Source organism: Ammospiza caudacuta, chromosome 27, assembly GCF_027887145.1.
Source record: "Ammospiza caudacuta isolate bAmmCau1 chromosome 27, bAmmCau1.pri, whole genome shotgun sequence".
NCBI classification, from domain to species: Eukaryota; Metazoa; Chordata; class Aves; order Passeriformes; family Passerellidae; genus Ammospiza; species Ammospiza caudacuta.
The window spans coordinates 6,009,743-6,023,592 of record NC_080619.1 but is presented as its reverse complement, the minus strand read 5'-3'; the positions used below and the strand labels follow the sequence as shown (position 1 = coordinate 6,023,592).

The following is a 13,850-nucleotide window of genomic DNA, read 5'->3' as shown; positions in this document are numbered from 1 at the left end:
CCAAACCATCCTGGGATTCTCTGGCTCTGGGATGAACCTGTGCTTTGGAGAGAAGGTTCAGTTTCCCAGTCATCCATCCACACAGCCTCATCAGCCCTGGGTATCATTTCAAGAGATGCAGCTTTTGTTTGAAATAACCCTTGTGTTCCTCAGCCCTTCCCATGAATGGTTTTTTTACCACCAGACCTACAACATTCAGCTCTTTGGAAATAATTGTCCTTGTTAAAAAGCTGCCCACAATAACATTTTCTACATATTCCTAAGAAACCCATACATGAAATCACAGTGCTCTGGCACCACACAAATGCCATGTGGCTCTCAGTCCCTTATAAAGGCTCCCATTCTACACTCAATGCTTTCAAAAGCAGAGCTGTTCTCAGGTGCCACAAATTTTATTAGTTTAAAAACTCTGTGCACTCCTCTAACACAAAATCCTGGACTGCAGGGTTTAAGGAGCCCATTCCTGCCTGACCACCTTAAATATTTGTGGTTAGATCTGGCAGCTCCTGTGAAACCAAGCACACACACTGACATTCTGGTGCAAGCTCCCTGTCTGGAACTGCACACTGTGCTGGGAGCAGGGAATTCAGGCGAGCACAACTGCATAATTACACTGACACACAATCAACCTTTTCATTTTAGAAATAAAAAAAAAAAAAAAAAAACAGGAGAAAACCCTTCTGCCCCCTGGAATGCACCCAGCAGACAGGCAAGATGATAAGCCTGTGGTGACAGCAGAGTTCCCCTGTGCTGACACAGTGTGACAAGGAATTGTGACATGTCCCACTGTGCCTCTGTTGTTGTCCCCACAAAGCCCCTGACACAGAAGAGTGCTGAGCAGACCTGGCTGACAAAGCAGGAAGCAAATCCCAGTGATGATTACCTGTGAAACTTCTCCCACAGCACAAGAAGTCACTGACAGAATTCCTCACACAGGATTTCAGTGAAAGAAACAGCTCAAGTTTTGAGGAAGAGTAGAAATTATTCCCCACAGCCTGCTTTGCCAACAAAGAACACTTCTGATTTCCTAACAGAAATCCCAAAATCTGACAAAGGAGGAGCTTCAACAACCTGGCCAATAACCTCTGCTAGAACAGGCTGTGAGGATCACTACAAACAACTTGTCCTGTGCCATTGACATTAAATTTACATTTTATGATGAAATTGTGAACTACTTCATGATGGAAATACTGCCTGGCCTGAGAGAAATCATCTCCCAAGATGGTACACACATTCATGCTTACAACCCAATAAATATCTTCCAAAATATGGACACTATAGCCCAGCAGCAAGATGACGTTTTCCCTCAATGAGAGCAGACCCAGAGACCACAGACAAGCCTGGAGCCCTCCTGAGTTCACACAGCCACGAGCCATTAAATGTTTCAAGAGTTCCTCTTGAATTGATGGCAAATAAGAGGATTTTTGGGACCTACTTTGAAATATTTCAGCAATTTTATCCATTGTAAACAATGCTGTAAAAACCGAAACTGCTATTTCAGTTATTTCTGGGTTTTTTTTCTTGTAAAAGAATGTCTCTCAAAACCAAATATCAGAGGAAATAACAAAGAAGCTCTTACACCAATGAATAATAAAAATCTTTCTTTGCTGTATCTATTGCTCAATCACAGCAGGGCAGTGATAGTGACAGGGCATCAGAAGTGAGGAATTAGAAAAGAATGATGCTGATTTGATCAGCTTCATTTGGTTTCAGTTAAATGAAACAAAATAGGAACATATCTGAAATAAGACTTTCAGGCTTAATTTTTTTCAGGCTGGACATCTTTTAAAAATGCTCACTTACAAATAAATGTTATGGAAATAAATCAGTGTTTATGACACACTGATCTCTAAAAATAACCAAGTTGGGTGTGAGCTGTTTGTTGTTGCCTTCACTGTGTGATTTCCATTCAGGAAAAAGGAAAGCAAAGCCAACAAAATATTTAAGCTAAATTACTGATTACTAAATTATTCTGCCAAGCAAAGAATCAAAGCAGTGAAGGCCAACTTACCGTCTCTCCCCATTATGTTCAAACTTTATCCTGACATCATTCTGCAGGAGAAAGAACAAAAGGTGAGCTCACAATCAAACTCTGGCACACACAACAGCACACAAATGCACCATATTATGATTTCAGTATTTTAACTTTCCCCATGGAAGCTGAAGCAGACTGTGGAAACAACGGGCTGATACATGAACACAGCACGTGAGGAACGGAGAAACTGCTGAAGGAGAAAGACAAGGAAAGGGGTAAAAACAAAGCTGTAATTTTTGTAAACTGACACTTAAACAGAGGACATTGGAATAATATTTGAAAAAAAATAATCTATCTTTAACACTGCATGGAAAAAAATTGAAATTCAGTCCTAATTGCTTATTAATGTGAATGCAATTTTATTTAAGCAGGCTCAAAGCATGCATGTCAAGAAACAGAGAGGGAACGTGCTGCATTTTTTATTCCTACTCCTATTTTTGAATTTTTATTCCTATTTATTATTCCTTACTCTTAAGACATGGACTAAATCTCTGCTTTTGCAAAAATGCAGCCCCTGAAACTCAGAGTTACAAACAGGCTGATTCTGTGTCACCTTTTAAAGTTCTAAGGTTTCAGCAAAGGGATCATCACCACCATCTGATAGTTAAAAGCACTGACTGTGCAACCTGTGCAGTCACTGTAAGCTCAGAAGATGCTGGGTGGCATGCAAGAGTCAACAAGCTGAACTTTCAACTCTGGACACCGAAGTTCAAATCCCAATTTAGGTCAGAAAGATAAAAATAAAAGGGAAAAATCTACTCTTGATAAGACTCCATCATTTGTGCCGCACAATTTATGTGATTGGAATAGATTAAGCCATCTGTGAAAGCCTCAGACAATAGGCAATCATACATCTAGGAACTTCAAAAAAAAAACGTGGCCAGGAAATGCTCTTTAGCTGGAGGAAGTTTCTGGCAGGCCCAGTGGTCAAGAATGCAGCTCAAAAGGACCCACGGAGTCCCTGGGAGCACACGGAATTCCTGCAGTGCTGGACCAGGGAAAATGAACTTTTCCAATCCCAGCAGTGACCAGCTGCAGCTGGGGCACTCACATGTCACTTTAAAGAGTGGTTTTTACATGTAGGAAGAGAAAAAACTTAGTCTAGAATTACTCCAAAATGAAAAAAAAAAATCAAGAGAACCCATTTAATTGATCAATAAAGGAACAATGCACAAAACAGCACAGGAATAACATGAAGTCACTGCACAGAGACATATTACTAATTTATAATTGCTAATAAGGAAATGAAGTTGGTTTTCTTACTGGAATTTTTTTTTCTTCCACTGCAGAGGCACACTGGTTCATTATTGCAGGGCTGCCCAAGAGGGGGGGACTGCTGGCATTGTGTTTTTTCTTTAAAAAAGAATAAAATCACTTTAAAAATGGAAATATGACTGTGAAATCAGAGAGTCACTTGCTAAGTGTGGCTTACCAATTTTTAGCTGTGCAGACTAAACCGCATAAAAAATACATATGGGGAGTATGCAGTATACATATATGTATAATGTAATATATATTAAGTATTTTATTAAACTACATAAATGTATAGCATATCTAATATATACAGTTTATGCAGTATACATATATGTATAATGTAATATATATTTAATATTTTATTAAACTGCATAAATGTATAGCATATCTAATATATACAGTTTATGCAGTATACATACATGTATAATGTAATATATATTAAATATTTATTAAACTACATAAATGTATAGCATATATAATATACACAGTTTATATGACATGATATTCATGATATTTTTTATGAGGCAGAGCAAGCCTCATAAAAAATACACATGGGGAGAATGCAGTATACATACATGTATAATGTAATATATATTAAATATTTTATTAAACTGCATAAATGTATAGCATATCTAATATATACAGTTTATGCAGTATACATACATGTATAATGTAATATATATTAAATATTTTATTAAACTACAAAAATGTATAGCATATCTAATATATACAGTTTATGCAGTATACATATATGTATAATGTAATATATATTTAATATTTTATTAAACTGCATAAATGTATAGCATATCTAATATATACAGTTTATGCAGTATACATACATGTATAATGTAATATATATTAAATATTTTATTAAACTACAAAAATGTATAGCATATCTAATATATACAGTTTATGCAGTATACATATATGTATAATGTAATATATATTTAATATTTTATTAAACTGCATAAATGTATAGCATATCTAATATATACAGTTTATGCAGTATACATACATGTATAATGTAATATATATTAAATATTTTATTAAACTACAAAAATGTATAGCATATCTAATATATACAGTTTATATGACATGATATTCATTATATTTTTTATGAGGCAGACCAAGCCTCATAAAAAACACATATGGGGAGAATGCAGTATACATACATGTATAATGCAATATATACTAAATATTTTATTAAACTACACAAATGTATAGCATATATATGATATGATATTCATTAATCTTATATAAAAATATAAAAGCTACCATATTTGCCACAGCCTGAGCAGGATCAAGGAGCTACTTCCCATCTGATGCTTTGGCTGTTGGAAGCACAGGACACAGCCAAGGATCTGAGCCAGTCAGACCCTCTGTGCACCTGCTCTGTCCTTCCAGCCCCAGGTGACCACTTCAGGCATTCACAAACCATTTTACCTGTCTGTTGGAGTGAGCAGTGTCCTTATTCTTCATGGTGTCATACCCGGGCAGGCGGTGGCGCCTGCCCATCTGGAGTGCCACCAGGTCCTTCATGATGGACTTCAAGGCCTCTTGTTCATCTGTCATGCACAAGAATTTCAGGAGTGAGTTGTCTGGGTGAGCACCAACCATGACATCTCTGCAGCTCTGGCACTTCTACACTGGTTTTCTGCTGGCTCATAGAACAGCAATCCTTTTTAGGATCTTTGCAAATTAAATGTGATTTAATTTAGCCATAAAAAAGCCCAAACTTAAATGAATATCATGACAGATAAATGTTAAGTCACTCGTCCAATATCACAGAAGGATCTGGGCAGAGTACAGATGAGAATGAATATCCCCAGCCCCTAATTCTGTTCAAAAGTCTTCACAACAAACAGTAAAACTTGGACAGATTTGCTAGACCATCACAGGTCATTTAGGAAGGGCAAGCTGATGTGCTTCTGCCAAGGAAAACCTGGGAAAAGTCTGTTCTTTCCCATTTTATGTCATGTTAACTCTGAATTCTTGCCTGCTAGTGGAACAAACCACGGCCAGCAGAAAGAGACATGAAAATCGGGACAAAGATTCATCTTGGAGTATCTGTGAACACAAATCCACTTGCACTGATTACCCCAAAACGTTCCTCTCCTTCCTCAGAACAAGCTGATGGAATAAAATTCAAACCATTTTATGAGATTTCAAGATCTGCTGAGCAGGTTCAAGTTGTCCAGCACTAGGAACACTGTCTGCTGGCACAGTACAATGCAGCAGGTTCAATTCAAGGCTTCTTGCCTTGCAGCAATATAAAAACACACATTGATTTTTTTTTTCCTTGTATGTTCCTCTGACTAAGAATTACCTTCTGAAGATCCCTGATGTAACCAATTTAAAATATTCTCTCCCATTGCCTGTTTGCTTTGAGAAGCGCTACACAGCAGAATTTTGTGCTTAAGAGATAAAAACAAAGATGTAAAAAAGAGGGAAATGCAGAGTAGCTGTGACGGATGGTAGAAGAAGCTATGGAAATGAATCCTTTCCTTGAGCAAGGATAAGGACTTTAAATTCCTTGATATTGCAAAAGGTAAAGGAAGCTGCCAAGTGCAGTTCTGTCCAAAGTGGGACTGCACTGGGCACTTGGCTGCCACACCTAACAAAGCAGCACCTCATGCTGTCCTGGCACGCTCCTGCCCTCTGCACTGCCTGCCTGCTGTCTCACATATCAAGACTCTAAAAGGTTTTAGGGATAAAGTGTTGTTTCCTTGGCAAATAATACACTCAGCTAAATCCTTCCTGATATTAAGGCATTACTTAGGCATGGAATTTGAAGTAATGATTTGATCAGCTCTGGACATGCCAAGGAGAATCTGCCCTTTCTAAAAGAGTTTGGGAGGACCTGAACCCTAGATTTGAAAGAAAAGCTTTTTTTTTTTTTTGATAATTGGGATTTTTGGAAGTGATGTGAGCCAGATGAGGTTATCAGTTATCACAGTCCCTCCTTTCTTCCCTCACTCTGTCACTTTGAGAAGTTCAAATTGAAATGAGCATTTCTGAAGCAGATTTGCAAATAATTGAAACTCAATTTTAAGAATCCACCATGGCTACACACTCATCCCTGATTCATGGCACTGGTTTGGTAGGTAATCACTTGCATTTGGAAGAGCTGTCCTGGGAACAGCTGCTGAACATCAAAGGATGGACTGGCTCACACTGGAACCTCCCTGTAAAAGGGACTCAGTGGGACGATTTGTTTCTGCAATTTTGTGTCGTGCATTTGTTCACTCTCCAAAGCAGTCAGCTCATGTTTTATGCAGAAGACTGGCTTCATAATTAATCAATGTCTGAATAACAAACGAGATTTTCGCAATGCTTAAAGATGACAGATGTGGGACACATACGGCTTGTAAAGCACGCAGGGAGCAGATCCTGCTCAAAGTTAAAAGCAGAATGGGAAAAATACACCTCTTTGTAAGGAGGAAACAGCTGAAGTCCCAGTCAGAACAGAAGTCACACTAGGATTATCTTTGCTAAAACCAATAGTTTCTGCCCAGGTCTGTTTTAGCTTTCACAGGATCCCAAAATGGTTTGGGTTGAAGGAGATTTCAAAGCCCATCCAGTGCCACCCTTGCCATGGCAGGGACACCTTCCATTGTCCCAAACTGCTCCAAACCCTGTCCCACCTGGCCTTGGGCACTGCCAGGGATCCAGGGGCATCCTCACCCTCACAGGGAGGAATTTCTTCCCAACATCCAATCCATCCCTGTCCCCTGGCAGTGGGAAGCCATTCCCTGTGTCCTGTCCACTTGTAAAGTCTCTCTCCATCTTTCTTGCAGGCTCTCTTCAGGCACTGGAACCAAGTCCTAACTTGGTCCTGAGAGCACCCAACATCTGAGATACATCCACTGTGGACTCCACAGTGTTACCCCAGAAACATCAAGCCTAGACCAGATCATGAAATAGAAGGAAATCTCCCAATGCATCTGCAGAAGGTGTTAATTACAGAAAAAAAATTCTTAAAAAAAGGAATGCAGAGCAGAGAATATAAAAAAATCCAAATCAAAACCCAGCAAATCTCTGCTGTCCAAGACAAGCCAAATGAGACAATAAGCACATTGTGGCAGTGGAGAAGGGAGAGCACTCCTGGACATTCCAACTGCATGTAAAAGAAGCAAGTGGTGTAAGTAACACAACCAAAGCAAGAGGCTGCTTTTTGAGAAGCACATCAGCCAAAGGAAATAAGTGCTGGGATCTATCTCAGCACTAAGTAACCCCTTGTGGGATGAAAATGGGAAGAAACAGCTGTGAATGAAGCTAAAGTTCCAGGTAGGCAATGGCACAACTTTTTCCTTTTTTTTTTTTTTTTTTTAAGTGTCCAACTTTACAGTTGAACATTTAACCTTTTACCTTTACCGGAGTGTCTCCAATTTGCTGGTGTTCTTTCCTTTTGATGGTATTAAGAACAGCCTTGGAGTCACCTGGCAGACAAAGGCTGAAACTGCACAATAAAAATACTACATCCTATGGCCTGGAACATCCCTGATGTTCCTACCACCCAAAACACTCAGGGAAGAGCTGGGATACCAGTTTTCCACTACAGTGCAGTTTGGGTTTGGCCAGATACCAGGAGGATGAAGAAGAGCTTGTCTTGGCAGAGTTCCTTTGGGCAAGAAGCAAACGAGCTATGAAAGCAGTTTATAGCTGAGGGCTGATGACAAGAAATCAAATCCATCAAAGAATAGGTCTGAGAATAAGAATTCTGCTCTAAACAGCATCATCACTGGAAAACAAAGATCAATGGTTGGCTGCAGGTGTTCTAGCCCAGGTTCCAGGCTGTGTGGTGACAGCAGCCACTCACTTGTGGCACAGAGGACACATCCAGCCAACTGTGTGCTCTCCATTACAGATTGCAGCTTGGCTGTGAAGTGAATTTATTTATTAGCTGAGGCAATTTGTGAGTTTCCAACACAAACTCTGAAGGGCAGCATCTGGCAAACACCGGAGCTCAATGCTTTCAGGCTCAGGGTGGGATTGCTGGGGTGTCCTGAGCAGGACCAGGAGCTGGACTCATCCCTGTGGGTCCCTCCCAACTCAGGATATTGTACAAACCCCTGCAAGCTCTGTATCTCACTCACTGCAGTCATTCTAACACCAGAATATTATTTATCTTCATAAAATGGGAACACAATGTCCTGACAAAGGGGATGGAACAACTTCAGCTGAGTTTAAATCTTATTATACATTTTTTAGCAGTCTTACACTGAGCTGTTGGTTCCCTACTACTAAACCATACATCCTGTAATTCATCCCTATGCTGATGAGGTAGGGCATGACAGAGTATTTATCTCTTAAAAGGATAAAATAAAGTCAAATACTGACCTGAGCTTGCACAGGGAAAAAGTGTACCTGGTGAGGACAGCAGTGTGATGGATTTAATCCTGAGAAGCATGAATATTCTTTAGATCCATCCCAACAGAGCATTTCCATAGACTGACTTGGAGAAGCACGTGGAGCAGCCTTACATTAACTGCACAATGCAGAAGCTGCTACAAATGAAAATGAAGCAATTTTTGGAGCACTGAGAGACCCTGTTTTGCCTGGTCTCCAGTAGGTCTGGGAAACACAGTTCTGCTTTGTGCGGGGAAGATGTTGTCCAGGAAATGCTTTTCATGTTTTAAAAACTACACTCAAGGATTTTTCTAACTCCGATAAAAGCGAACTGCTGCTCACAGAGAAAGCTGTTCCTCCCCACAAAGCATTTACTTCTACCAATCCCTGGTTTGTTACACAGGTCTGAACAAGTCGGAAATGGAAACAGTTTAGAAAAAGAACAAAAAAAAAATCACAAAGTTAGAACAGCAGAAGTATCTGCATATGTCTGTGAACCCCCCTAGGCCAGGATCATGTTTTAGATGGTGTCACAGTGGGACACATGATCCCATATCATGGAAAAGAGAAAGAAGTTAACACATCTGTGTGTTTGTTATCTACCACCACAACAGCAAAGCTGGTTTGGGTAAGTGATTGGCAGATCTGGGGGCAATGAGGAAATTTTAGACAAATTGTGTCCATGTTAGAGGTCTCAAAAAAGCATTGAAAAGAGCTTCATTTTGAGTCCTTTGCTGTGGGCAGTTTTAGCAGTACCAAAATGCTGCTGTGTGCAAGCTTTAGGAAATCACTAACAACCTGGTTTGCAGAGTGAGAGGAAAAATCAGGGCTCTCCATGAGGCATATCACTGCAGGATATATTCAGGGTCCCTGCTCTCACCCACAGGTTAAGGGAAGGGCTGGGATTTGGGATTTGAGCCGGCGCTAACCTGCAGGCTCAGCCCCGCTCCCTCGGTGCGTGTGAGCCAAGGGAAGGAAGTGACACAGGCAGGAAAAGCCGGCGCAGGGGAAGGCTGCAGGGAGCAGGGCCTGCTCCCCAAAGGCAGCCCTGCACACCTCAGGCCTCCGGGTCCCTGCTCTCCAGCCTGCCAAGGAGGGAAAAAACCCTCAGGGATCGTCCAAAATCCGCTCAGGTGAGCGCCGGCTGCACCGCTGACACCAACACTGCAAACCCTGACAGCAGCACTCACACATCCTTCAGGTGGGTCAAACACCACAGCAAAGAGAGTCAGAGCATCGTGTAAACCCATCACCCGCTATTAATCAGATTATTTGGTCACAGCTGCTGAATGAATTCAGGTTTTGCCCTGAATTGCAAAGGGAAAATCTGCTCGCAGCTCTGCCATGGTACGCACAACGCTATGGCGGAGCGGTCCATGAAATTGTATTTTTTTCATTCTGTGCTCGCATGTTTACAAACACAGGTCCAACTGCCACTGGAAAACACTTTCATGGAAACCCAAGTTCCTACTTCTAAACCATTTTAAGTTTATGAAGCACCCTGCTGCTCTAAACAGAGTGGATTACACTATTCCTCTTTGTAGCAGAGAAATCTAGCAATGATTTTGCATGAATTTGTGGTATTTACCGAATCAAAACACAGTAAAGAGTTACTGAAGTAGCTGTAGAATAACATTTGCAATGCTTTTAGAATTTAAAGTATAAAAGTTAGTTATGTACACAGACTAAATGAAGGAGAGTCTTGGAAAACCAAATTTGGTTGTGGGGAAGAAACATTTAAGTTGTAGCCCATGAAACCGTGAAACTCCAGACTTAGAAAAGCAGGAATTTCCTTGCCAATATGCAAGTATGAGTAAGTTCTGGTTTAGAGTAATTCAAAGTTTAATTCTAGCACCTCTAAATTGAAAAATAATTAGGAAGCACAAGACCCCCTCCATAAGCAGTTCTTTATACAGAACATACAGTCCAAATCCAAATTATTTTGAATTAATCAATCCAATTCAGTCACGGCAGCTCCTCATAACAACGTTTTCCCCTTGAAAAAGAGTTCTTCCAACTCCCCTGCTTGTTTTTACATGTTGCTGTCTGGGCTGAGAATGGCAAACAAGAACTCGGGGGGAGCTCCATAAAGGAAAATCTATTTTGATGGACTCCCAAACTACATTTTAATAACAGAAATTTCCCTGATGAAGCTCGAGCAGAACAATTCCCGTCTCAAGCAGAGCCAGCTTCTGGAGGCTGGAGGAGCCCCCTGCGCTCAGCCCGGCCCGCCGCTCCCGCCGGTGCGTCTGGCCAAGTCCGCTACCGGCCCGGGGCACCGCACGTATCGGTAAACACCGATTTTCACCATTTTAACCAAATCCTTGAAAATCCACCGCTCCCCGCGGCGCTGCCGCTGCCGGGCCCGCCCGCGCCGGCCCCGCGGCACCGACAGCGGCCCGGAGCGGGGCCCGGCCGAGCCCCCGCCGCCCCTTCCCGCCCGCAGCGGCCCCGGCCCATGACGCGGCCCCGGCTCCCGGGGCTTCTCCGCCGCTCCTCACCCATGTCTGCGGGCGGCGGCCCCGCTCACGGCGGGCGCTGCGGGACGGCGCTGTCACCGCCGCGGTTCCATGGCGGCCGGGCCGAGGGGGAGGGCTCAGAGCCGCCGCCGCCGCCGCCACATTCCCAGGCCCCGCGCCGCCGCCTCCTCCTCCCGGCGGCCGCGCTCCGGGAGCGGCGGGCGGGGGCGGGAGGGCGCAGGCGCTGCCGGTGCGTCCCGGTGCCCCCGGTCCGTGCGGGCCGGCCCCGCCGCCGCCGCCCGCAAAACAAACCGCTCGGCGGCCGCCGCGCACCCGCCGCCTCCTGCCAATCACAGCGGCGCCCGCCGCCGCCCGCCAATCGGCGCCGCCGGGGCGCACACCCGACGGCGCGGCTGGCCAATGGGAGCGCGAGGAGCCGCGCCGCCCGCCCCGCCTCCCCGCGGAGCCGGCTGTCAATCACGGGGACCCATTGCGCCGCGGCAGGGCCACGCCCCCCATCAGGAGGCGGGGTATAGCAAACCACGCCCCTTATTGCTGTCAATCAGTATGACTGACGTCGGCGCGGCCCCGCCCCGAGCAGGCAGCGGGGCCGGGTCCAGAAAAGAGAATAGAAAAGGAAAAATGGAATTTTGTCCTTCTGCCCGTTCTGTACCTGCAGTAAAGCACCTCCGGGAATCCTGCCACAGGGTGAATGAGAAGAAATGCCCCCTTCAAATGAACTAATGAATTAGAATTAAAAAATCATGCTAGATTGCATGATTGCATGTCTGATGCAACTGCTGGGTAACTCCGTTCACACACCACCATGTGCTGCTGTCATCACCCAGTCTAACCCAGGAATTCCACTGAATCAGGAACGCTTTGGGTTGGAAGGGACCTTAAAGAGCATCTCATTCTCCTTGTGTTTTAATCAAATTATACCTTTTAAACAACACCCAGCCTGCTCTTTCCCCGTGTGTGTCCATCGCACCTGCAGGATGGCATTTCCATGGTGTGTTTTCCAGCAAAGAACCGGCAGAAGGGGTTTGTTGTTTTGGAAAGGAGCCCAGCCCTGACTCCCCGTGGTGGCCAGGGCTGCCCTGCAGCTGGGAACCCCACCTGGAGCAGATGTTCCAGCTGCTGCTTCTCCATCTGCCCGGTGTCTGGGAGTGGCTTTGCTCACAAACAGCACGGCAGCAATGTCAGAGGGGTCAGGGAACCTGGATAAGACACATGGAGAAGAAAACTAGACTGGAAAGGGAAATTGCTCAAAAGTGTGAACAAGTGCAGGAATCAACCTACCCATCAGGAGGGATCTGGGACTTAGTCAAAACATGACAACATCATCTGTCACATAATTTATTTTAATTTTTTTTAACTGTCAAGGTAATAAAAAGTTCTTAGAGTGTCATACGAGGTCGACACAGAAATAGGAAAAGGGATCCACACACCCAGCCACTTCCCCTTCTTAATACAAGTCTTGTATTTGTGGTATCAAGCTGGTAGCTTTTTGTCCCTGCTCCAATTTGAATTCCTCTCTCATTTGACAGCATCACTATTGATCTTGGAACCACTTTTTGACATGCTTTTTCACAGCTTCATGATGGCTTATCACTATCCTTTACCAACCACTACATCTCAGTTTCCTTTCCTCACTAATTTCCAATAAAACACTCCACAGATTTCTCCTTGTCCATAAATTCACATCCTTGCACTCTCTGCTGCTACATTTAATCTCATCTCTATTTCTCACTCTTCAGTTCTCCAATCTCCAAGACACTCCAGTTCCCTCATATTATTAAAGCCTCCCACTTTGGTTCATCACCAAATTTGATTTTAATGCTTGCTCTTTGTGCCAGGATCATTATAAAAAGGCTTTTCTAAGAGAGGTAAGATCCCACTCCATGCCCTGGGAGGCAGAAACTCAGTATCAATTCCCCACTGCACCAGCCCTGATTTCAAACCACTCCATTTGCTATTTTTGCCTATCTTGTCCTGCTAAACGAGACTGATTCCATGTCCTTTGTGCAGAAACTTGCTTTGCTGGGTCCAAAAGATATTAGAGCAGCGAGTGGCAGCTTGTGACAGGAGGCAGCAGCTCCTGGCAGATGGCAGGGACACCCACCCTGGTGGAACTCACTCTTCCCATCTCCCACTGCCCAGCGTGTCTGGATTCCACTGAAGCTTCCCTGCACCTTTTACCAGATTGAAAATAGAATGATTTGTCCTTAACAGCTCGTCACTTCACCCACCTGTCAAGCCTAATGTGTAAACCAACAGATTTATCTCTTGGTTTGTGGTTTCCCCATTTTACAGACATTCTCACATCACTATCTACATGCAAGTGCCATCAGGACTTTTTTTGGACCACTACAGACCCTCACACTTTTTTTTTTTTTGGTCCCTGACAAGCTGGTGAATCCTTCCTGAACTAGAATCCAACTTTCTACCAAAATAAGTGCCCCCTTTTTGTGTAATTTGAGAAAAATTAATAATTCCTTTCTGACTTTTACTGTGTACTTAATGCTATGCTGGAATCACAGAATCCCAGAAGGGTTTGGGTTGAAGGAGACTTCAAACCCCACCCAGTGCCACCCCTGCCATGGCAGGGACACCTCCCAGTGTCCCAGGCTGCTCCAAGCCCTGCCCAGCCTGGCCTTGGGCACTGCCAGGGATCCAGGGCCTGCCCACCCTGCCAGGGAGGAAATATCCCATCAAATCCTTCTCTCTATCAGTCTGAACCCAGTTCTCCT

At 43.7% G+C, this 13,850-nt stretch overlaps 1 protein-coding gene across 1 annotated transcript in view; it reads right to left on the bottom strand.

Annotated features, from left to right (window-relative positions):
- The window catches only part of MAP3K3 (mitogen-activated protein kinase kinase kinase 3), a 33,192-nt gene extending 21,830 nt beyond the window's left edge, over positions 1–11,362 (bottom strand). The window contains exons 1-4 of the mRNA XM_058820390.1: positions 11,140–11,362; positions 4,733–4,854; positions 3,299–3,388; positions 2,012–2,052 (exon numbers count right to left, since the gene is read on the bottom strand). Coding sequence (XP_058676373.1) covers positions 2,012–2,052; positions 3,299–3,388; positions 4,733–4,854; positions 11,140–11,143 — 257 coding nt within the window. The 5' untranslated portion in view covers positions 11,144–11,362. The remainder of the gene's footprint in view (positions 1–2,011; positions 2,053–3,298; positions 3,389–4,732; positions 4,855–11,139) is intronic.
- Positions 11,363–13,850: the final 2,488 nt, after the last annotated feature.